We start from the raw sequence: 26,658 nt of genomic DNA, 5'->3' as shown, positions 1-26,658 counted from the left end.
AAGTTTGCTGATGATATGAAGTGAGGTGGACAGGCAGGTAGTACGAGGTGGGGAGGCTGCAGAAAGATTTAGGCAAAAGTGAGGACTGCAGATGCTGGAAATCAGAGTTCAGATCAGAGTGGTGCTGTACTTTTCTAGTACCACTCTGACCTAAAAACTGCAGAAAGATTTAGACAGTTTAGGAGAGTGGTCTAGGAAATGGCTGATGAAATTCAAAGTGAGCCAATGCGAGGTCTTGCACTCTGGAAAAAAGAATATAGGCATGGACTAAATGGTAAGAAAATTCATAAAGCTAAAGTACAAAGGGATCTAATACAGGATTCTCTAAAGGTTGACTTGCAGGTTGAGTTTGTGGTTAAGAAAGCAAATGTAATGTTGTCATTTATCTCAAGAAGGTTGGAATGTAAAAGCAGTGATGTGCTACTGAGACTTTATAAAGCTCTGGTTAGGCCCCATTTGGAATACTGTATCCAGTTTTGGGTCCCTCACCTCAGGAAGGAAATACTGGTACTATAGCGTGTCCAGCGGAGATTCACACGGATGATCCCTGGAATGGTACACCTAACATAGGATGAACGGTTGAGGATCCTGGGATTGTAATCAGTAGAGTTTAGAAGATGGAAGGGAGAGCTAATAGAAACTTACAAGATATTTCATGGCTTAGAAAGGGTGGATGGTGGAAAATTATTTCCAAAAGGTAGGAATACTAGGGACCCGTGGGCACACCCTTAGAATTATAGGGGGTCAATTCAGAAAGGAAACGAGGAGACATTTCTTCAGTCAGAGTGTGGTGGGCCTCTGGTATTCATTGTCATGGAGCGCAGTGGAGACCGGGACATTAAAGGTCTTCAAGGCAGAGACTGATAAATTCTTAATCTCGCAAGAATTAAGGGCTATGGGGAGAGTGTGGGTAAGTGGAGATGAAATGCCCATCAGCCAAGATTGAATGGCGGAGAGGACTTGATGGGCCGAATGGACTTACTTCCACTCCTATATCTTATGGTCTTAACAGGTTTATTTGAAATCACAAACTTTCAGAACACTGCTCCTTTGACAGATCAAATCGAGGAAAGCATTTCCTTCCACTTCATCTGAGGAAGGAGCAGTGCTCCAAAAGCTTGTGATTTCAAATAAACCTGTTGGACTAGAACATGGTGTCATGTGACTTCTGACTTTGTACACTCAATTCCAACACCAGCAAATCCACATCAGGAGAGATGGTGGAAGCAGGTACATCAAAGTTTAAGAGGCATTCAAACAGACAAATGAATAGATAGGCAATAGAGGGTCACAGTCCACATGCAGGCAGATGAGATTAGTTTAAAATGGCATCGTGGCCAGTACAGATATGGTGAGGTGAAAGGTGTGTTCCTGTGTTGTACTGTTCTATGTGTACTTATATTGCACTATAAGACTGTGGCTTTCAAACTCTTTTGGTTTAAGCAACTTTTTCAAATTGGTTAGTGACTATAAACTCCCATCTAAGTTATAATAATCATAATACCTTTTAAACCTACAACTCTGCTGCACAAGAGGACAAGGACACCAGGTGCATGGGAACTCTCCACCACATTCTCAAGATCAGTTTTAGAATGGGCAGCAAATGTTGTTTTGTCAACACTAATAGGCAAGATCTAACTTAGTGGCAAAACAGGCTAAAAATACTGAATCATCCTCTCTTGATCCCATGTTTGGAGGCAGGACACCTCAAAGAGGGCACTTTCAGGTGTAACACATTTAAAAAATTGAGGCACAAATCATGCCCACTAAATGGAAGACTTTGAATCACACAGATAAATTATTAAACAAAACTGATTTTCCATAGAACATTTACTGTATATATACACTCTTCCCCATTGCATAAAATATATTAACCACAAAGTAAAAAGTGTACATTATATTTATATACATACCTGTAATGTTGTTGGATCTTGATCGACTGGAATGATGAGGATCACGAGGTCAGATTCTATACTTAGGTAGCCAAAAACATCACACTGAGGTACTGAAACGTGGAAACGCAAAATATAAATGATGTCGTGTACAGACACTGGTCTTCCCCCATTTAACTGTAAGGAAAAAAAAGGCTCGATATGAAAAAGTGCATAATCCAGTATTCTTGTGGTAAATAACTATTTAAAACAATCATAATTCAAGCTTTTAAATTTTTAACTGTGATTGTGATAAAGATCAGCCTTTAACCAACTGAATGGTGGACTTGCCTTGAGTAGCTGAAAAGCACATTTCTATTTTACCATGAAGAGGAGAATTTTGTTTCATCAATATCATGACATTCGTATAAGCAAAGAACATTTCAGATCTGCGCACTACTCCAAAGGAATTATTTATGTGAAGAGTTTACTTTCTTTCAACTTTCCTTCAATCAAAAAAAACCACAACCAAGATCATGTCATTAATTAGTACCTTCATTGGAATCTTTTTACTTTGTCAGAGTGAGTGAGTCTGTGTAATTTACCAACTCAAAAGAACTGAGCCTCAAGTTAGGAGCAGGGCATAAATGTCCACTCTAGCAAAGTTAATGTTATCTTTAATAAACTCTGATTATATAATGTTTATAATCAAATCTATAATACATCTCCCATTGAGTTCTGCACAATGTTTTGGTTTCATTCATGTGAATGGCTGGAAGAAATCCCTTCACTCAAATGCATGGTAGTCAATTGGCCAATCCCCAGGCAGAGTTAGGAGATAATCTGTTATCGAAAATAATGATTTGTTAAATAAAGGGGATGGAAATCCACTAAGAAATACAGGCAGTGGGTGAGAATCCACTTACAGGACTGACCTGGGTCATTGATCCTGAGAGACTGCATAATATAGATGCAAAATTGTTACCATAGTCCAGGAGGCTGAAGCAGCAGAGCAGTCTTTCAGGTGGAAATGACATTGAACAGATCAAAGGGAAATGGAAAAGGTATGATTCAGCACAATGCAACAAAGCATCAGAGATAGTCATGCAACTTTGGCAACTTAAGGGCATTCTATAAATTTTGGAGGCATTCTGCAAAATTCTAAACAAAAATCTTGCATTTTAGTTGTAAACATCTCAATTATATCAAATCCCTATTGGTGGTCTTTTTCATCTGTTGGTATGTCAAATTTAGTCAGTTTCAATTTAATGAATCACAAGCCTTTCTTAAAATTAACACCTTAGAAAGTGTCTTGTACAACCCTCAAAATTACAAAACAGGTTCTGTTATTATTTAAATATTAGTAACACAAAATGAGTTATAATATTTTATTAGAGACATGTTCTTGACCAAGCTAATTAATTTCTGGAATGTTTACTGACACCTTGGAAAAGGCTTCCTGTGACTGAATTCATTCGTTACTAATAGTTATTTTAGTTACTTAGATTTAGATTAGATTACTTAGATTACTTACAGTGTGGAAACAGGCCCTTCGGCCCAACAAGTCCACACCGACCCGCCGAAGCGCACCCACCCAGACCCATTCCCCTACATTTACCCTTGCACCTAACACTACGGACAATTTAGCATGGCCAATTCACCTAACCTGCACATTTTTGGACTGTGGGAGGAAACTGGAGCACCCGGAGGAAACCCAAGCAGACACGGGGAGAATGTGCAAACTCCACACAGTTACCTGAGGCATTAGTTATTAATGGATTTCCGTGGTAATATCGATGGTTGCAGGTCCTGATGACAGATCATAACCTAAATGTTAACTGTGTTTCTGTCTCCACAGATGCTGCCTGATCTGATGGGGACATTCCTACTAGTTTGCTTTTGCAGTAGTTAAGGCTATGCTTTGCCAACCCAGATTAAAACATTTCAAGGTTTCAGAAAAGATTCTTTGCTAAGTTCGAAGTACAAGAGAAGTTGAACAGAACTTTTAAAGCAGATCTCGAAAAGCCAAGAATGTGTTAACAGTAAAAATTTAATATTTCAAAGAGGTTAAATTGTTTGAAAAACCGAAGTTAAAACTGTGCAGAACTGTTAGTTAATAACTGAAGTCTCCAAGTGCAAAGAAAGAAGTATAGTTTAAAGGTATAAAGAAGTAATGTGTGAGTAAGATAACTTTAGATATGGTAAAAAGAGAGAGAGAAGGAGATCTTGGATGTCATACATTATCAAAAGTACACATCAAAATGTTTTAAACACAACAATTGACTAACATTTCAAACAAGTTCAAAAATAATCATCGGCTAACGTCTTCAGGGTTCTTAATCTTTTAGGTACTTCAATTCCATGGATACCCTCACATGCCAAAGGGTGAAGAAATACTGACTTGAACAAGAAAAATTGCAGTACTAGCACTTTTGAAAGCATGTTGCAACATCTCAGATTCACACTCATTAGACATACAATCTTATTATTCAGCCTTTTTACCAATCAGGTCAAACATTAATCTCTGTTCATTCCAGTGAGTTGTTCATACAATATTTATGGATAAAAATTCTGCTTCTGCTCCCACAAGGCTTATTAAGGTAAGTTATGTACATTTCATATTTGAAAACATTGGGGAAATTCTGATATGATTAACTTGCAAGTACACATTCATTAATCTGCAAAATTTCTATCTTACTTACCACACTTGATCTCATTAACTCATATGGACATCCACCCACATTACATTAAACAGACTACAATAAATTTATTGACTTTTCTCCATGTTACTAGTTGGTCTTATTCTATATATAATTATCTGTATATAAAATAGCATATTGTTTTACATCAACAACACAAAGAAACTCGAGTATAGCCAATATAAATCCAGTTTAAATTTTGGATATATCCACAAATGTAAAATTTGACATGAGAAAACTATCTAGAGATACTAAGACTTGACTCTGCTTCTGTTGAAGCTTGGACAAAGGTTCTCTAGAACTGGATGAATAATTGTAGAGTTTCCTTGACAAAGAAATATTTAGAAACAACCGTGACAGAGACTAACTACTTTAGTCAATTATACTCTAAAGTAAACTGAAGCTATTTCTTTTAATTCTATATTTACAAATACCTTTGCAAGGCTGTCCAACTGATCTTTGCTCCATAATACACGTAGCATTCCAGCACACAGTGGGCAACAGGCTCCTGGAAGGCAGCAACAATTTGACAATTCTAACTTTTTTAAAAGCAGCATATTTAGTATAATGTTCAATCTTTTACTGTAAAATAGTTGCTGAAGTGCTTTTTGGTGTGAGCCAATATGAGAAACTTGGCCAGATCAGCAGTCAAATGAAAAGGATTATCAGGACAAAACACAGGTAAATCTGGCAAGAGCAGCAAATGTCTCTAATAAATCATACTTAATTGCCCATCAACTTATTTAAATGGGTATCAAATAGACCATGCTCAGTTGAAGGTATACAATCCTTCATGCAAAGTTTTTCTTCTACTCTCTCCATCTAAACCATCAAGTGCCATAAATGGGAATACATCCAGTTGAAGCATCCACATATATAGGAGTTTGAGATGAAGGTCAACATATGGCAGAATTTAAAAAGAAACAGCTAATTAATTTCCAGTCCTACAGAAGACAAGGTTAGACTTTTTCTTTACCGGGTGGAGTAACAGGCTTGCATCCATTTTTGGGGAGCGGTGAACATGTGACAGATGAGCACTCCGGGTGAGAAGTGTTACTGGGAAGAATGCCTACAGCTTGGCAACGTCCAATATAGTCCACTGCCACACGATCGGAGTAGGCAGCACATAGATTATCATAGGTCTCACCATTATGACCACAGACTGACTGCTGCCTACATATATCCTTTAAAAGGAAAGACAAAACCAAAAATAAAGCTTTCAATAAAAATGAATTATTCCATGTGAAATACTGTATTTTATGACTAAGGTTATTCAGAAAATGAACATTACTCACATGAAGTCTAAACCATAAAACAATCACTTTGAAAATACTGGACCAATTTATTGTATTAAAACCACATTAAACATGGATGCAAACGTTTTTATTAACTGGTTAACACTAGATATTAAAACAGGTTATAGCAAGTCTATGACAGTTTGAGTAGTCAGTTAAGTTCAGCTCTAAACAGGGAGTTATTTTTAAATCCCAGTATTTCAGTTGGCTTAGTCACCTTACTGCTATCTCACAACCATAATACAAAATAATTTAGATTATAATTTGGACTGGGGAGGGGGCATAGCCTGTAATAAAAGGGGCTTCCAACCTATACTGGACATCTGGCAACCGAATGACAGAGCAAGAAACCATCTTCTTATCTAATTAAAAACACAGAATCTCTACAGTGTGGAAGCAGGCCATTTAACCCAACATGTCCACATTGCCTCACCCCCATAGAGCATTCCACCCAGATCCACTGCCCTACCCTATTTCTGTGACCCTGTATTCCCCATGGTTAACCGACCTAACCTGAACATCTCTACACACTAAGGGCAATTTAGCATGGCCAATAAACTGCACATCTTTGGACTGTGGGAGGAAATCAGAATACCTGGAAGAAACCCATGCAGACATGGGAGAATGTGCAAATTCCACTCAGACAGTTGCCCAAAGGTTGAATCGAACCTGGGTGCCTGGTGCTGTGAGGCAGCAGTGCTAACCACTGAGCGACCATGCCTGCTGCATTTAGATTGAAGGATTATGAAATGAGTTATGCAATATTTTGGAAAAGAAAGTGAAAATTACAGTGGGTGAATCAAATTTAAAATCAGAAACAGAAGAAGTAACGAGGGAAAAGTAAATTGGATTGAAAGAGAGAGCAGAAAATGAGACAGATTGTAACAGTTGATTTTCAGCGCCAGACAATTTACATCGTAACTACATTTAGTAAGTCATTAAAAGGTATTTAGACCTGAAATGACTTGATTTAACTTTCTTGAGCAAGGTTACCTCATACCTACCATGCAAATATACCTTTCAATTCACTTAAATGGAGAGTCATACGTAACAGCATAGTAGTGGATCCCTGACAGCATCATTGTGATTTCTACATTTAATCTCCCATCTACCTATACTTTGGTAGGTGCACTTCAATAGTAGTGAGCACTAGTAGCCTCGTTGATACTTTGACAGCAATTTTTCCACCATTATTTTAAATGAGCAAGTGACTTAAAAGGTAGATTTGAACAAAGCAGCACCCAAATATAATTGACAAAATATAAAGCAATAAAGTACATACATCATGACAATACTGTAATCATTCAAACTTTAATTGTAATTAAATCAAATACTGTATAGAACAGGTTCATAGAATGTGCACTACATAGTTTTCTTTATCATTGTGTTGAGGAACCAAGTAGGTAACAGGTTATTTTTGATCTGCTATTGTCCGAAAGGAGTCAAATAATGACCCTTAAAGTGGTGTCTGAGAAAGAATGATACAATAATGATAGCATTTTGTAGTGATTTAGTTAAAACTAGGAACATAAATTGAAGGAAGTAAGTTATGTAGTTATGATGACTGAATTGATGAAGGTAAATAGGGAAACTGCATTAAAAGGTATGACCATAGAAATAATAGATTGCAATAAATAAATGTTTCTTTAAGATATAACAAGCCCAACATATAACATGTTTAATAATGGCTAACAAGATGAACTAAAAGTAGCAATAGATCAAAGGAAGAGGTTTAATGTTCTTAAAAAGAATGCTATGAGTGAGCATTAAGCAGATGTCAGCAAAGGGTCAAGAGACTGCTGAGGAAAGAGAAAAGAATAGGAGAATAGATTAGCAAGAGACATAAAAATAAAAATTATAAAACAGTTTTACAGGCATGAGAGATCATTTAAAACTAGGTGTGAACCAATTAGAAACAGGAGATTTATACCAGGGGATAAGGAAACAAATACTACATCTGCCTTCACACAAAAGGGAATAAAGTATTCTGGAATAATGGGGAACCAAGGTCTAGCAATATGGAGGAACTTAAATTGACATATATGAATACCAGAGGAATAATAAAGACTGAATTGTGACCCGATGATCTGCATCCGAAGGTTTTAAAAGAGATACCTGCAGAGATGTTGGATGCACTTTTGATCCTTTAGAATTCCCTAAGTTCTAGAACAGTTACTAAGAATTGGTAACATAGCACAGCTCTATAAGAAACAAGGGAGAGAGAGGAAACAAATAACATACCAGTAATAAGTTTGATATTTTTATATCTGTAATGCAGATATGATAACAGAGCATTTAGAAAATCTTAATATGATTAAACATGGTCAACATGGATTTATGAAAGGGAACTGGTGTTTGATAAATGTGCAGTTTTTTTGAAGACATTGTAATGACTGGATATAGTACATTTGGTTTGCAAAAAAGGTACCACACAAATGGTTAGTATAGATAATTCAGATTCATGGGATTGAACAATAGTTAATAATCAGAAAAAGGAGTAGTAAAAGGACGTTTTCAGGTTGGCTGATTGTAACCAGAGTATCATAAGGATCAGCATTTGAACATCAGCTATTTACAATCAATGACTTTGATGAGGGTACTGAGCAACAACATTTGTCAATACAAATTAACAAGTACCTTTAGGTTGCAAAGCGATTTACACAGATTGGGCACTCTGAATATAGATGTAAGGTCATAGAATCACGTAACATGAAAAGAGACCCTTCGATCCAACTAGTCCTCACCAAACATGTTCCCAAATTAAACTAGCCCCACTTGTCTGTGCTCAGCCCATATCCTTCTAAACCTGTCCTATTCACGTACCTATCCAAATGTCTTTTAAATGTTTGAGCTGTATCTATATCACCATTTCCTCTGGCAGTTCTTACCACAATCGAACTACTGGGTGTAAAGAAGTTGCCCCTCAGGTGCTTTTTTAAAACTTTCTCCTCTCACCTTAAAAATATGTCTCCTAGTTTTGAACACTCGCACCGTAGGAAAAATATACTTGCTATTAACCTCATCTATAGAACATAGAATATTACAGTGCAGTACAGTCCCTTCGGCTTTCGATGTTGCGCCGCCCTGTCATACTAATCTGAAGCCCATCCCATCTACACTATTCCATGTAAGTCCATATGCCTGTCCAATGACGACTTAAATGCACTTAAACTTGGCGAATCTACTACCATTGCAGGCAAAGCATTCCATACTCTTACTACTCTGAGTAAAGAAACTACCTCTGACATCTGTCTTATACCTATCTCTCCTCACTTTATAGTTGTGTCCCCTTGTGTTTGCCACCCCCATACTTGGAAAAAGGCTCTCCCTGTCCACCCTATCTTACTCTCTGACTATCTTGTATGTCACCTCTCAACCTTCTTCTCTCTAACGAGAACAGCCTCAAGGCCCTCAGCTTTTCCTCGTAAGACATTCATTCCATACCAGGCAACATCCTAGTAAATCTCCTCTGCACCCTTTCCAAAGCTTCCACATCCTTCTTATAATGCGGTGACCAGAACTGTACACAATACTCCAAGCGTGGCCATACCAGAGCTTTGTACAGCTGCAGCATAACCTCCTGGTTCCAGAACTCAGTCCCTCTATTAATAAAGGCCAAGACATTGTATGCCTTCTTAACAACCCTGTTAATCTGGGTGGCAACTTTCAGGGATTTGTGTACATGGACACCGTATCTCTCTGCTCATCTGCACTCCCAAGAATCTTACGATTAGCCCAGTACTTTGCATTCCGATTACTCCGTCCAAGTGTATCACCTCACACTTGTCCTCATTAAACTCCATCTGTCACCTCTCAGCCCAGCTCTGCATCCTATCTATGTCTCTCTGCAACCTACTACATCCTTCGTTACTATCCACAACTCCATCGACCTTAGTGTCGTCCGCAAATTTACTAACCCACCCTTCTAAGCCCTCATCCAGGTAGTTTATAAAAATGACGAACAGCAGTGGACCCAACACCGACCCTTGCGGTATGCCACTAGTAACTGGACACCAAGATGAACTTGTTCCATCAACTACAACCCTCTGTTTTCTTTGAGCAAGCCAATTACTGATCCAAACTGCGATATCTCCCACAATCCCATTCCTCCACATTTTGTACAATAGCCTACTATTGGGAACCTTATCGAATGCCTTGCTGAAATCCATATACACCACATCAACTGGTTTACTCTCATCTACCCGTTTGGTCAAAAAACTCAATAAGATTCGTTAGGCACGACCTACCCTTCACAAAACCGTGCTGACTGTCCCTGGTCAGATTATTCTTTTCTAGATGGTTATAAATCCTATCTCTTATAACCTTTTCCAACTGGTCTGTAATTACCAGGGTTGTCTCTACTACCCTTTTTGAACAAGGGAACCACATTTGCTATCCTCCAGTCCTCAGGCACTATTCCTGTAGACAATGATGATTTGAATATCAATGCCAAAGGCTTGCTTCCCAGAGGATCCTAGGATAGACCCCATCTGGCCCAGGGGACTTGTCTATTTTCACACACTGCAGTATTTCTAATACCTCTTCCTTGTGAGCCTCAATCTCTTCTCGTCTAGATGCAAGTATCTCTATATCTTCCTCGCCAACATTTTCATTTTCTAGAGTGAACACTGTCGAAAAATATTTATTTAGTGCTTCCCGTATCTCCTCTGACTCCACACACAACTTCCCACTATTATCCTTGATTGGCCCTAATTTAACTCTCGTCATTCTTTTATTCCTGACATACCTATGGAAAGCCTTTGGGTTAACCCTGATCCTATCCGCCAACAACTTCTCATGTCTCCTCCTGGCTCTTCTGAGTTCTCTTTTTAGGTCTTTCCTGACTTCCTTGTAACCCTCAAGCACCTTAACTAAGTTTTCACATTTTGTCCTAACATAAGCCTTCTTCTTCTTCTTCTTGACCAGGGATTCCACTTCCTTAGTAAACCACGGCTCACGCATTTTATATCTTCTTCTCTGCCTGACAGGTACATACTTATCTAGGACACACAGGAGCTTTCCCTTGACTAAGCTCCACACTTTTAATGTACTCATCCCTTGCAGTTTCCTTCCCCATTCTACGCTTCCTAAATCTTTTCTAATTGCATCGTAATTTCCCTTCCCCCAGCTGTAACTCTTGCTCGGTGGAGTAAACCTATCCCTTTCCATCACTAAAGTAAACCTGACAGAATTGTGATCGCTGTCTCCAAAGTGCTCACCTACTTCCAAGTCTAACACCTGGCCAGGCTCGTTACCCAGTACTAAATCTAAAGTGGCTTTGCCCCTTCTAGGCCTGTCTACATATTACATCTGTAATATTGTCTGCACCGCATCTGCTCCCAGGAGGACCAGTTCCAATACCGTACAACCCAGATGGCCTCCTTCTTCAAAGACCGCAATTCCCCCCCAGCTGTGATCGACGATGCTCTCCACCGCATCTCCTCCACTTCCCGCTCCTCCACCCTTGAGCCCCGCCCCTCCAATCGCCTCACCTACCACCCCACCAACCTCCATATACATCGTATCATCCGTCGTCATTTCCATCACCTGCAAATGGACCCCACCACCAGGGATATATTTCCCTCCCCTCCCCTATCAGCGTTCCAAAAAGACCACTCCCTCCGTGACTCCCTCGTCAGGTCCACACCCCCCACCAACCCAACCTCCACTCCCGGCACCTTCCCCTGCAACCGCAAGAAATGCAAAACTTGCGCCCACACCTCCCCCCCACCCCTTACTTCCCTCCAAGGCCCCAAGGGATCCTTCCATATCCGCCACAAATTCACCTGCACCTCCACACACATCATTTACTGCATCCGCTGCACCCGATGTGGCCTCCTCTATATTGGGGAGACAGGCCGCCTACTTGCGGAATGTTTCAGAGAACACCTCTGGGACACCTGGACCAACCAACCCAACCACCCCGTGGCTCAACACTTCAACTCCCGCTCCAACTCCACCAAGGACATGCAGGTCCTTGGACTCCTCCATCGTCAGACAATAGCAACACGACGGCTGGAGGAAGAGCGCCTCATCTTTCGCCTAGGAACCCTCCAACCACAAGGGATGAAATCAGATTTCTCCAGTTTCCTCATTTCCCCTCCCCCCACCTTGTCTCAGTCCCAACCCTCAAACTCAACACCACCCTACTAACCCGCAATCTTCTTCCTGACCTCTCCGCCCCCACCCCACTCCGGCCTATCACCCTCACCTTGACCTCCTTCCACCGATCACATTTCCAACGCCCCTCCCCCAAGACACTCCTCCCTACCTTTTATCTTAGCCTGCTGGACACACTTTCCTCATTCCTGAAGAAAGGCTCATGCCCGAAACGTTGATTCTCCTGCTCCTTGGATGCTGCCTGACCTGCTGCGCTTTTCCGGCAACACATTTTCGGCTCTATCTACATACTGTGTCAGGAAGCCCTCCTGCACACAATGGACAAAAACTGACCCATCTATAGTACTCGTACTGTAATGTTCCCAGTCAATATTTGGATAGTTGAAGTCCCCCATGACAACTACCCTGCCTCTCTCACTCTTATTGAGAATCATGTTTGATATCCTTTCTCTACATTTCTGGGACTATTCGGGGGGCCTATAGAAAACTCCCAGCATGGTGACTTCTCCATTCCTGTTTCTAACCTCAGCCCATACTACCTCAGTTAACGAGTCCCCAAACATCCTTTCTACAACTGTAATATTGTCCCTGATCAACAATGCCACACCGCCCCCTCTTTTACCATCCTCTCTGTTCCTACTGAAACATCTGAATCCCGGAACCTGCAACTGCCATTCCTGTCCCTGCTCTATCCATGTCACTCACCATCCTGACTTGGAAATATATCATCATTCCTTCAGTGTCACTGGGTCAAAATATTGGAATTCCCTCTCTAAGATAGACTGCAGCGGGTCAGGTAGGCAGCTCACCCTCTCACAGGTATTTAGTGACAGGTAGTAAATGCTGGCCAGCCAGCGATGCCCATGCCCTACAGGTGACAAAAAGAAAGCTACCAAAAGCATGGTACACCAAAGGGTTTTTTTTGTTCTATCTAAATTTATTGCTAAAAAATGTGTTGCTGGAAAAGCGGAGCAGGTCAGGCAGCATCAAAGGAGCAGGAGAATTGACGTTTCGGGCATAAGCCCTTCTTGTCCTGAAGAAGGGCTTATGCCCGAAACATCGATTCTCCTGCTCCTTTGATGCTGCCTGACCTGCTGCGCTTTTCCAGCAACACATTTTTAAGCTCTGATCTCCAGCCTTCACTTTCTCCTATGTAAATTTATTCCCCAGTTCACGAACTTCAATGGTATTATCTATTAATATTATACTTAATAATCTGTCATAAAAGAACATAAGGAACAAAAGAGAAGTACAGTACAGGAATAGGCCCTTCGGCCCTCCAAGCCTGTGCTGATCATCGTGCTCTAAACCAAAAAACACACCTTTTGCCCTTATTCAGTCCGTATCCCTCTATTCCCTCACTCTGCACATAATCATCCAGATGCACCTATATGCCTGCTTCCATCCCCTCTCCTGTCAGTGTGTTCCAGGCTCCTATCACTCTCTGTGTGAAAAACATCCCTCACATATCTCCCTTAAACTTTCCCCCTCTCACCTTGAACCTATGCCCCTTTGTAATTGAAAGTTCAACCTTGGGAAAAACCCTCTGAATATCCCCACTATCTATGCCTCTTATAATTATGTAGACCTCTATCGGATCTCTTCGTAGCCACTGTCTTTCTAGTGAAAACAATCCTAGTCTTTTTAACCTTTCTTCATAACCAACACCCTTGGGACCAGGCAACATGCTGGTTAGCCTTCTGTGCACTCTGTGTATTGGTTATAATGTGATTCCAGTCCAATTAGTTTGCTGCTTTACACGATTTTCTTATAACATGGGATTGCATGAGGACAGAACTACTGCATTATAGTAGAACTGACTGAACTACAAATAACAGACGAACTAAAATTAATTGCTACAGAACACCACTAGTTACTGGTCTCCACTCTGAAAAACACCCTTCCACCACTACCTTCTGTCTTCTATGACTAAACCAGGTCATCATCCAGCAATTTATGGCAACAAAGTTAGATTTATAACTCAAGAATTACCACAAATTCCTTGACAATTTGTGCCATTCCGCTGTTACCCTCATGAAAATGGGAGCTTGTCATCATGGCCCATAGTGTTTCAGGGGTGTTGGTACATTAGTCAGGGGTAAATGTAGAGTAATAGCGGAATGGGTCTGGATGGGATACTCTTTGGAGAGTCGGTGTGGACATGATGGGCCGAAGGGCCTGTTTCCACACTATAGGGATTCTATGAAATCTATGAAAACTTTCCTGTGAATTCCAAGAAATTGCAGTGTTTATATATTGACAACTCAGGTTACTGTGAAAAACTCTCAACCTTTCTCCTCGTCTGGGGTGTGGTGACCCTCAGCTTAAACCACTATTCTATTGAGAAAGCAGCCATCTGATCAGGGAAGATTATGGCAACTGGACAAACTTTACCCATCATCGCAGAAAGTTAGGGCTCGAACTTGACAATATAACTCATGTTCCTGCAGTGTCACTCTACTTTTCTCCTGTTTCTTAAGTAAATTTTTCTTTCCCTCTCTTTGATTTTCTGCCTGCACCTGACTTGAGTCTAAATCAGCCTATTTCCTGCTCCACCATTTCTGTTTCTTCTTCAATCCTTAAATCTTATTGCTGCCAGATGCCTCCAGACCAGCTGAGTTTCTCCAGCAATTTCCTTTCTGTTCCTAACTTCCTGAAAATGTTCTGAGGTGTCTCATTCTATTCAGGTTCGGGACCAATATATTTGTAACATGCGACAAATTGTAAAATGAACGTTTTAAGTTGAGTAAAAATGAGATAATTAATTGATAGCTTTTTACTCCATTGCTTTTACTAAGTAATGCTTTTTGCTACTTGGCACAGAATGTACCTGCAATCATCTGGGTACCAGGCCTGATCAGTGCCCATCAAAGGACGAGTGTGCATGTGATCGAAGCACAGGCCAGTGCTCCTGTCTGCCTAATGTGATTGGCCAGAGCTGCAATCGCTGTGCTCTAAACTACTGGAATCTGGACAGTGGGTCAGGCTGTGTGCCCTGTAGATGTACTAGTTATCAACTCCTTCACGTCCAAATGTAATGAGGTGAGTCAGGTGAAAGCATAGTTGCCACAAAATGTAAATTCAGACTGGATAACACTCGACTGATAAGACTTGTATCTGAGCAATATACAACATTGAACATAGAAAAGTACAGCACAAAAAAGGCCCTTCAGCCCACGATGTTGTACCGAGGATTATTCCTAATCTAAAATAAAATAACCTAACCTAAGCACCCCTCAACTCACTGCTATCCATGTGCATGTCCAGCAGTCGCTTAAATGTCCCCAATAACTCTGCTTCTGTCACCACCACTGGCAACGCATTCCATGCATTCACAACTCTCTGCATAAAGAACCTACCTCTAATATCTCCTCTATACCTTCCTCCTAACACCTTAAAACTATGACCCCTTGTGGCAGTCAATTCTGCCCGGGGGAAAAGTCTCTGGCCATCGACTCTATCCATACCGCTTATTATCTTGTATACCTCAATTAAGTCACCTCTCTTCCTCTTTCACTCCAGAGAGAAAAGTCCAAGCTTAGTCAACCTGTCTTGTAAGACAAGCCCTCCAGTTCAGGCAGCATCCTGGTAAGGCTCCTTTGCACCCTCTCCAAAGCCTCCATATCTTTCCTATAGTAGGGCAACCAGAACTGGACACAATATTCCAAGTGTGGTCTCAACAGGGACTTGTAGAGCTGTAGCAAAACCTTGCGGCTCTTAAACTTGAAAGTCAAAACATCACATGTTTTCTTAACAACCCTATCCACTTGGGTGGCAACTTTGAGGGATCTATAACACCAAGATCCCGCTGTTCCTCCACACTGCCAAGAATCCTGTCTTTAATCTTATATTCAGCATTCAAGTTCAACCTTCCAAAATGTATCACTTTGCATTCATCCAGGTTGAACTCCATCTGCCATCCCTTAGCCCAGCTCTACATCCTGTCTATGTCGCGCTGTAGCCTGTAGTAGCCCTCAATACTATCGACAACACCTCCACAACCTTTGTGTCATCGGCAAATTTACTAACCCACCCCTCAACCAAGTCATTTATAAAAACGATAAAGAGCAGAGAACAAGACAACGACAAAGAGCCCAAGACAAACGACAAAGAGCCCAAGAACAGAGCCCTGCGGGACCCCATTCAACACTCACCTCAGGCAGAATACTTTCCAGTTACAACTGCTCTCCGCCTTCTGTCTCCAATTCTGAATCCAGACAGCCAAATCTCCTTGTATCCCATACCTCCTGACTTTATGAATGAGCCTACCACAGGGAACCTTATCAAATGCCTTGCTGAAGTCCATATACAGCACATCCACTGCTCAACCTTCGTCGGCCTGTCTTGTCAACTCCTCAAAGAATTCAATAAGATTTCTGAGACATGACCTGCCCCTCACAAAGCCATGCTGATTGCCTTTAAAATTTAAAGATAGTTTAAAGATTAGGGGTACGCCATTTAGAACAGAGTTGAGGAAAAACATCTTCACCCAGAGAGTGGTGGATACATGGAATGCTCTGCCCCAGAAGGCAGTGGAGGGCAAGAATCTGGATACCTTCAAGAAAAAGATGGGTAGAGCTCTTAAAGATAGTGGAATCAAGGGTTATGGGGATAAGGCTGGAACAGGATATTGATTGTGGATGATCAGCCATGATCATAATGAATGGTTGTTCTGGCTCGAAGGGCCAAATGGCCCACTCCTGCACTTATTGTCTATAATCACCCTATGCTTTTCCAAATAGTTATAAATCCTATCCCTCAGAATTCTTTCCAAAACCTTGCTGACCACAGACATAAGGCTGACTGGTTTGTAATTGCCAGGGATTTCCCTGCTCCCCTTCGTGAAAAGAAGAACAACATTCGCCTCCCTCCAATCCTCTGGTACGATTCCTGTGGAGAGTGAGGAGGCAAAGATCTTCGTCAGCGGCTTAGCAATCTCCTTTCTCGCTTCCCGAAGCAACCTAAGATAAATCTGGTCTGGCCCTGGGGACTAATCAATCTTAATGTTTGCCAAAATTTCCAGCACGTCAACTTCATTAATCTTGATCTGTTCAAGCGTATTTCCCAGCACCTCAAAGTTCTCATTCACAACAAGGTCCCCTTCCTTAGTGAAAACCGAAGCAAGAAACTCATTTAGGGCTTCCCCGATCTGCTCAAGCTCCATGCACAAGTTCCCTCCGCTCTCCCTGATCGGCCCTACCTTCTCCCTGATCATTCTCTTATTCCTCATATATGAGTAAAATGCCTTTGGGTTCTCCCTAATCCTTCCTGCCAAGCCTTTTTCGTGCCCCCTCCTGGCTCTCCTCAGTCCATTTCTGAGCTCTTTTCTAGCAAGCCTGTAATCCTCTAAAGCTGTGCTAGACTCTTGCTTCCTCCACCTTACGTAAGCTGCCTTCTTCGTTTTGACGAGAAAGTCCATTCTCCTCTCAATTCCTCTCCATATCCTCTCCATTCTGGGATTATTCCATTAAGATTAATACCACAGGACTTCCCTGAGTCAGGAGGTTGTTGGTTCAGTCAGAAGGTTGTGACCTGCGTCTCTTTCCACTTGAGCACTAAGAATTCAGAGTGATACACCAAGTACTGTACTGAGAGAATGTTTAAAAAAAACTGAAAGAACCGTGGATACTGTAAATCAGAGACAAAAACAGAAACCGCTGGAAAAGCTCAGCAGGTCTGGCAGTATCTGTGGAGAGAAATCAGAATTAACATTCTGGGTCAACTGACCCTTCCTGAGAACCTCCTCAGTTGCCACACCTGCTGAGCTCTCAGCAATCTCTATTTTTGCCTCTGAGAGAATGTTGCAGTGTCTGAGAAGCTGTCATTCAATTCAGAATTTAAACCGAGAATCTCTCTAGCTTCTAGGATGGATTTAAAAGATTCTGAAGATCAGGAGAGTTATCACTCGTTTCTTGGGCAATATTTATCCCAAAATCAACATCACACAAACAAATTATCACACTGCTGTCTGTAAGATCTTACCAGATCAAATTAGTCCCCATGTTAGCGAGTTTTGAGAAGATTTGTAGCTCAAGTTGAGGTTCTGGATGTAGGTTTGCTCGCTGAGCTGACAAACCTCTATAAGGTCTCTCCTCAAGCTCCTATACTCCAGTATAAGAAGTCCCAGCCTATTTTTATAGCTCAAACCCTCCAGTCCCAGCAACATCCTGGTAAATCTTTTCTGAACCTTCTCCAATTTAATAATAAATTCCTATAACAGGACTATCAGACCTGCACACAGTTCCAGATGAGGCCTCACCAATGTCCTATACAACTTCAACATGACGTCCCAACTCCTATACTTAAAGATCTATGCAATGAAAGCAACTGTGCCAAACGCCTTCTGAACCAACCTGTGATGCAAATTTCAAAGAATTATGTATTGAACCCCTAGGTCTCTGTTCTGCAACACCACCCAGGACCCTATCATTAATTGTATGTGTCCTGCCTTTATTTATTTTTCCAAAATGCAATACCTTGCAATTATCCAAATTAAAATCCACCTGCCACTCCTGAGCCTATGACCCAATTTATCAAAATCTTTGTAATCTTAGATAACCTTCTTCACTGTCCACTATGCCACCAATTTTGGTGTCATCTGTAAGCTTACTAGCCATGTTTCCCATATGCTAATCCAAATAGTTTATATAAATTACAAACAAAAGTGATCCTGTACCGATCCCTGTGGAATGCCGCCAGTTGCAGTCCTCCAATCTAATAAACAACCCTCCACCAGTGGAAGAATAAAAATGTTGAATATTGTTTGGATGCTAAGAGATTAGAAAATGCTTACAATCAAATATATATAGGAGTCAAGATTAGAATGTTGCTGGAAAAGCATAGCAGGTCAGGCAGCATCCGACAAAGCAGCGAATTCAGACAAAGCAGCGATTTTCCTGTTCCTCGGATGCCGCCTTACCTGCTGTGCTTTTCCAGCACCACTCTTATCTTTGACTCTAATCTCCAGCATCTGCAGTACCCACATCTGCCTACATATAATATATATGGTCAATTACAAATATCAATGGTATGTTGTAAAGGAACTTTACTATAATTACATAGGGTACTGATAGGGACCACATCTGAACTATTGTATGATTTTTTGGTTTCTTTACCCAAGAACAGATGCATTCGCACCAAAGAGAGTGCAGCCAAGGTTCATTAGATCGGTTCCTGGGATGAAAAGCTTAAGCAAGGAGTTTTTTAAAGAATGAGAGCTGATTTAACTGCAACAAGATAAGTTCTTAAGGGAGAAAAACATGGGGTCAGTCTTAAAATCAAGTTGACTACTTAAAACTAAGGTAAGGAGAAATATCTTTACTCAAAAGGTTGCCAATCTTTAGAATTCTGCATTCCAGAATGCTGTGGATGATACGTTATTGAATTCATTCAATCAAAATTTAATATTTTTGGGAACTAAAGGATACAGGAATAGTGAAGGAAAGTGGATTTGAGATAGAAGATCAGCCATTAATTTGAATGGCAGAATAGGCTCAAGTCCAAATGACCTACTCTAGCTCCCACACCTTAACCTCTAATGCAGTATAAGGAATGCATTAGCTGTACTTAGAGGCATATACATTTGTGTTTTTTTTTAAAAAGGACAGTGCAAATTTCAGACAATCTTGGGCAACCCAGTATTTGATAGCTGTAACTAAGACAGAAGTATAATAAATGACAATTTCAGGTGAAGCACAATGTAAAAACATTTAAAATGAAAATAACTCAGTCAAGTTAATGAAGTATAACAAAGTTTTAAAGTTTGACAGAAATAGGAAAGTGCTACAGAGGTAATACAGTGTATTGAAGCTTAATTATCAGGACTCTTAACACTCTAAAGGTGCTCAGGAGCCAGAAAGGTGCAAGTATATTTTGGACTCAATTACACTTCCGGGCTTCTACAATGGGGAATTCACCAGGGCCAAGGGAAATGTGTTTTTTTAGTGCTATCGTCATTCCAGAAATAATTAGGAAAACAGCTAAGATTGAATGACCTCACCTGCTAAAATTTCTGTCCGTCTCCAACTGATACGCCTAACACATGTGAAGTAGGTGTGTTACATTAAGCTGGTTGAAGTAGCCACCAAAGTGCCAAGGGCCAAATTTTCTTACATTAGTCAGTCAGACTCACTTCATTAGTAACTACAAGTACAGGCAGCAATAAAGATGCCTGGAGGTAGTGAAATCTGTGTATTCATACCTGACACGGGCCCACGTAGGACAATGTTTTCGATCTTTGGTACAAGGCACATTGATTGGCATGTTCCACATTTTCTGTATCACAAACAGGTTCAATTGGAAGTAGTTCACAACTCATTGATCTTGAGATACACTCGTACTGTTCACATTCAAGCAAGGCAATGCTAGTCAGACAAACCTTTGGTTTTGGAATACACCTTTTGAAAACAAAATGGAATTTTTCTTTTGAACAAGAATTTTTAGAATTTACAGAAAAACAAAGCAAAAATAAATTGTCAAATAAAACTGCAAGTGATTACAAAAGGACATTAAAAGTAGCCTTGATAACTGAGATTACGGCTTGTCACTTTCCCTGTTGGTGTTCTGTTTGAGTACTTCCTTTGGACGTTTCTGGATTTTTAAAGATTGGAAATTAATATCCATTCCACCACAGAACAGAGGTAATAATGGACATACAGACCACCTATAACAACCATTCCAATTTAAAGAGTCAGCTTTAGTTTGCATTCTCGCCGGAGTCAGAAAGTCAGGCATTCATTTCCCACTTCAGCTCTTGACCCCCACACAGGTTAGATTAGCACTTCACTGTAGCACAGAGGCAGTACTATATTGACAAAGGTACTGACTTTTGAACAACCCCAAAATTGCTCTTTTGAATAAATGGAAAAAAAATCTTTTGCCAGTATTTAAGAAAAGAGCAAGGAATTTGTTTCAATGACTTGGTGAACAGTTTCCTTCAACTACGGTCACAAGGAATAATTATCTGGACCTTTATTTAACTGCTACATGTGGAAAGAGGAGTGTCTTTCCAGTAATTGCACTTTCACACACAAAGAAATTTAAATAAATACAAGAGAGAAAAAAAACAAAGAACTGTAAACAAAGAACTGAAACAAAAACAGAAACTGTTCTGAAACATTAAGGCTGCTTTCACTCAAAAGATGCTGCCAGAGCTGCTGAGTTTCTGTTTTGATTTAAATTTTAAAACATTGTCTTGAGGAATCGAGGAGCACAACATGAAACAGAAGATTTTTCTTTCTCTATCGACATTAGCTTTATGATTTTTGAACTGGCAAGAAGACAGTCAGTCATTGTTGTCAGCTTCCACTCCAAACTCCATTCCCTGTCTACTGACTCCTTCTCTCTCCTCGGCGACAGGAGCTGTTTGCAACCTTCAAACGATCAATGACCTTCAGTAAAGAAATTACTCTTCACCATGGTCTTAAATGGGAGACACATTGGGCCAAACTTTGAGGAGTGGAAATCTCACAAAAAAGAGTCAGCTCTACAATTCTCATAGGATATTCTACCCAGGGCTCCTTCAGGAACGCGATACATACGTCCATTCTGATGATTCCTTCATCATCTCGAGGGTAGTGAACGCATGTGGGTCTTGGGTCTAGTGCAGGGGAAAGGAGAGGTGGAGTCAGATCATGGAGGGTTAAAGTGGGGTGGGGGTTCAGATCCAGTGCAAGCAAAGGGGAAGGTCAGGTCTGGAGTTGGGGAAGGGGTGCCAGGTCACAGGGGTGAAGGAATGTTGGGTATGGAGTTAGTTAAAGGGATGAGGGCACAGTGAACAAGTCTAAAGGGGGGGTACGGTATTGGATCGTGGGGTGTCAGGTCAGAACTTGGAGTTTAATTAGGACGTGTAGTTGGAGGTGATAGAGGCAAGTGTGCTGAATAGATACTCAGGAGTTAGACTATAGTATTTTTAAACTGCATTTCCCACCATACCAATAACCCAGCCCCACATAACTAGGGGGAATATCCATCTTAAATCACCCCAGGATCTCATATTTTAATAAGGTAATTTCTTATTCTTTTAAAATCCAACGGTACAGACCCAATTTGCTTCACCTTTTTCTCATACAATAATCTTTGAGGAGAAAGTGAGGTCTGCAGATGCTGGAGATCAGAGATGGAAATGTGTTGCTGGAAAAGCGCAGCAGGTCAGGCAGCATCTAGGGAACAGGAGAATCGACGTTTCGGGCATTAGCTCTTCTTCAGGAAGGGCTAATGCCCGAAACGTCGATTCTCCTGTTCCCTAGATGCTGCCTGACCTGCTGCGCTTTTCCAGCAACACATTTCCATCTCATACAATAATCTGTCCAACTCAAGCATCAGTTCAGTGACTCTTCTTCCAGCTGTTGTTAGACTTGATCATCTTTTTAGTCCATTAACAATGCAAAACTCATTAAATCACTGAATAGTGTAGGTGATGAAGTTTGACCAATGGGTGTGTGCCAGCTTTTGAAAGTTTATTCAGTTATTCCTGTGTCTTCTCTGTACAAAATCCAGCATTGTTTTTCCTTTTTAATCATTTAAGCAGCTCTGCTTTGAAAGTTATTGTTTCCATTATCCTCTCAGTAATGCTTCCTGGATTATACCAATGAGCTGGGCAAAACATTTTTTCTTCATGTTACTCCGTTTTACTCTTAACGATTACCTTATACTTTATCATCTGGTTACTAAGTCTTAGAGTCATAGAGTTATAGAGATGTACAGCATGAAAACAGACCCTTCGGTCCAACCCGTCCATGCCGACCAGATATCCCAAACCCAATCTAGTCCCACCTGCCAGCACCCGGGCCCATATCCCTCCAAACCCTTCATATTCATATACATATCCAAATACCTCTTAAATGTTGCAATTGTACCAGCTTCCACCATATCCTCTGGCAGCTCATTCCATACACGTACCACCCTCTGCGTGAAAACGTTGCCCCTTAGGTCTCTTTTATATCTTGCCCCTCTCACCCTAAACCTATGCCCTTTGGAGTCTTCTGACAATGGAAACAATTTCATCTTATCTAAATCTTCAATATTTTGAACACTGCTATAAAATCTTCCCTTAATCATCGCTGTTTTAAAGGAAAACAATGTCAGTGTCTCTAGTCTGTCCACTGTACAGAAGTCCTTTATTCCTAGCACCATTCTCATAAATGTCCTTTGTAACATATCAAAGTCCTGGGCATTCCGCTAAAGCGTGTACCCAGCACTGGCCACAAAACTCCAGTTGGGACTGAATCAACATTTTGGAGAAAGTGAGGACTGCAGATGCTGGAAATCAGAGTTGAGAATGTGGTGCCAGAAAAGCACAGCAGGTCAGATAGCATCCAAGGAGCAGGCGAATCAATGTTTCTGGGCATAGGCCCTTCATCAGGAATGAGGCTTGTGGGCCAGGGGGCCTGAGAGACCAATGGGAGGGGGGTGGGGCTCGGGAGGAAAGGGAGGTGGGAATGTAGTAGGTAGATGAAGGTGGGGGAGAAGGTGATAGGTTGGAGAGGAGGGTGGAGTGGATAGGTAGGAAGAAAGATGGACAGGTCAAGAGGGCAGTATGAGTTAGAGGCTTGGGACTGTGATAAGGTGGGGGGGGGGAAAATGAGGAAACTGGTAAAATTCACATTGAGCCCATGTGGTTGCAGGGTGCCAAGGTGGAAGATAAGGCATTCTTCCTCCAGACCTCAGGTGGTTAGGATTTGGCGAGGGAGGCGGCCCAAGATCTGCATGTCCTTAGTGGAGTGGGAGAGGGAGTTCAAGTGTTCGACCTTGGGGCAGTGAGGTTGGTTCGTGCGGGTGTCCCAAAGATGTTCTATGAAACGATCCGCAAGCTGGATCCTGTCTACGCGGTGTAGAGGAGACCACACCGGGTGCAACGGATACAGCAGATGACGTGTTTGGAAGTACAGGTAAATTTCTGTCGGATGAGGAAAACTCAACATTTTCTACACATTTAGCATGATTTTGTAATTGTATACTATGCCTCTATTTACAAAACCAAGCATCCTGAGTATTCCATTTTTAAACAGATGTCTCCTGACAGCTTCAAAGACTCTTAAAAGTTCCTTAATAGATCGTGTCAGACAGCACAGAAACAGACCCTTTGATCCAACTTGTTATGTGCTGACCAGATATCCGAAACTAATCTAATCCCATTTGCCAGTATTTGGCCCATTTCTTTCTAAACCCTTCCTATTCATGTACCTATCCAGATACTTGTTAAATGCTGAAATTGTACTTACCTCCATCACCTCCTCTTGCAGCTTGTTCCATACATGCACCACCCTCAGCTTGAAAATGTTGTCCCTAAGGTCCATTTTAAATCTTTCCCCTCTCATTTTAATTCTATGCCCTCTAATTTTGGATTCCCCTACCCTCGGTAAAAAGACTTTGGCTATTCACCCTGTCCATGCCCCTCATGACTTTATAAACCTCACTGAGGTCACCACTTAGCCTCAGGCTCTCCAGGGAAAGAAGCCCAACCTATTCAGCCTCTCCGTATAGTCTTTAAAATAGTAACATTTAGTTCAAAATGCCTCTCCACATTTTCCTGTCAAAATACACAACTTCACCTCATTCTGCAATAATTTTCATTTGTGTCTGTCAAGTCCTCCTGACGTCTCTTATTATCCTTCGCAATGTTTACAACATTTAAGCTTTCTGTCATCAGTAAACTAAGAAACGCCCTGTATGCCCAAATGGGTTATCATTAATTTTTTTTAAAAGTGCATCGACCTATTATTGACTTTTGGTCAACATTGCACAATTGACTCCAGTCTCAAAAATCCTTTTACTGCTTTCTGACCCTTAGTGAGTTCCATATCTATACACGCACTACCAATGTAGACTCTTATTTTGTCAATAGTTTTACTACATTAGTGTGTCAATTGTGGCTTAATTGGTAACATTCTTGCATATCAATCACAAAGAGGAATTTATAGATAGATGAATGTGTGGCTCAAAGACAGATGTGAGAGAAATAGGCTCTGTTTCATGGGGTACTGGCACCAATACTGGGAAATTTGCAAAGTAATGATGGAATAGGCTTCACCTTAACCATGCTGACCTTGAAAGCGCAGAGAGGATTTTAACATGCATAGTGGAAGCAAGGAATCAAGCTTGTGAAGCTATGGTAAAAATTGTTCAGAATGGAGATAACTTCTCATCAAGTTGCATTAGCCTTTCACACCTCATGTCTTATTGATGAGGCAGAGCGATAGTAGACAAGGAAAGAAAAGTAAGCAAATATCCAGATCCCACTACCTCATGAGACAAGTTGCCCTGAGTCTAAAGATCTGGTCAGTAACATGAAGACCCAGGGCAGCTGCTCAAGACCCTGATTAGACATCACTATCCAAACGAAGGACTGCCGATCACACTGAGGCACAATGCGCAGCAGGGAGTGCATGTGGTTGCTTGGATCAGGAGGACGGGGATATTGTAAATTTATAAAATAAAACAGGGCAGCATGGTGGCTCAGTGGTGAGGACTGCTGCCTCATAGTGCCAGGGAGCTGGGTTCAATTTCATCGTCAGGTGATTGCCTGTGTGGAGTTAGCACATTCTGCATGGGTTTTCTTGGGTGTTCCGGTTTCCTTCCATAGTCCAAAGATATGCAGGTTAAGCGGATTGGCCATGCAAAAACTGTCCACAGTGTCCAGGGATGTGCAGGCTAGGTGGATTAGCCATGGGAAATGCAGAGTTACAGAGCGAGTTTCGGGGGTTTGGTTTGGGAGGGTCAGTGTGGACTCGATGGGCCAAATGGCCTATTTCCACACTGCAGGAGATCTAAATCAAACAGCATGGCTAATGTCAAAGTGAAAAGTATTAACGCAGAAAATAGTAAACAAACCATGGCAAGTAGGGATAAAGAGTAGAAATTTAAGGCAAGAGATAAAACTAGAGAAGGTGCAGCCAGTCATTAGGAAAGCGAATACAACGTTATCATTTATTGTGAGGGGAATTGATTACAAAGAGGAGATGGTAGTAAGAAGCTTACCACCATCTTCTCTCCGGCGAATAAGAAATGGGCAATAAATGCTGGTCCACCAAAATTCCCTTGAACAAAAAAAACTCAAATCTGTATTCCTGCCTACCCTGAAAACCTTTCACCCTTTTGTTTCATAAGAATCTGACCACTTCTTCTGTAAAAATATTCAAGGACTCTCATTCCAGAAGCATTTCAGGAAGAGCATTCCAAGATTCATGACTTATTAAATGGGAGGAGCTGAATGGCCTATTCAGCTTTATTCACAATTCTTAGTCAAGGTTCAGTAAAAACAATGTGATGATATTAGCTACCTTAATATTTGCAATCACAGTTACCTTAGGATGTAGTTAGTGAAGAAGCATTTCAGAGACATATTGAGGTCCCAAATTTTAACAATCACGAAAATAAGTGAATGGGAGGCTAGACAGAAATTTATATATCCAAAGGATTGCAAGCATTTAGAATTCTGTGGCACTTGTAGAGCAGCGTGTGTTCAAAGAACAAAGAGAATTACAGGACAGGAACAGGCCCTTCAGCCCTCCAAGCCTGCGCCAATCCAGATCCTCTATCTAAACCTGCTGTCTATTTTCTAAGAATCTGCATTCCTTTGCTCCCTGCCCATTCATGTATCTGTCTTGGCACATCTTAAAATGACACGATCATTCCTACCAGCTCTGCTAACAATGTGTTCCAGGCACCCACCAT

At 41.1% G+C, this 26,658-nt stretch overlaps 1 protein-coding gene across 3 annotated transcripts in view; it reads right to left on the bottom strand.

The window, feature by feature from the left end:
* reck (reversion-inducing-cysteine-rich protein with kazal motifs) overlaps window positions 1-26,658 on the bottom strand; it is a 187,003-nt gene that overhangs the window by 7,233 nt on the left and 153,112 nt on the right. For all 3 annotated transcript variants that reach the window (XM_043688962.2, XM_043688961.2, XM_087986055.1), the window contains 4 exons: window positions 20,186-20,381; window positions 5,547-5,754; window positions 5,005-5,078; window positions 1,914-2,069 (listed from right to left, as the gene is read on the bottom strand). In XM_043688962.2, coding sequence (XP_043544897.1) covers window positions 1,914-2,069; window positions 5,005-5,078; window positions 5,547-5,754; window positions 20,186-20,381 — 634 coding nt within the window. The remainder of the gene's footprint in view (window positions 1-1,913; window positions 2,070-5,004; window positions 5,079-5,546; window positions 5,755-20,185; window positions 20,382-26,658) is intronic.

Source organism: Chiloscyllium plagiosum, unplaced genomic scaffold, assembly GCF_037043375.1.
Source record: "Chiloscyllium plagiosum isolate Xiang-an unplaced genomic scaffold, Cpla_swu_hap1 HiC_scaffold_4, whole genome shotgun sequence".
NCBI lineage: Eukaryota > Metazoa > Chordata > Chondrichthyes > Orectolobiformes > Hemiscylliidae > Chiloscyllium > Chiloscyllium plagiosum.
This window is presented reverse-complemented; position numbering and strand designations above follow the sequence as displayed.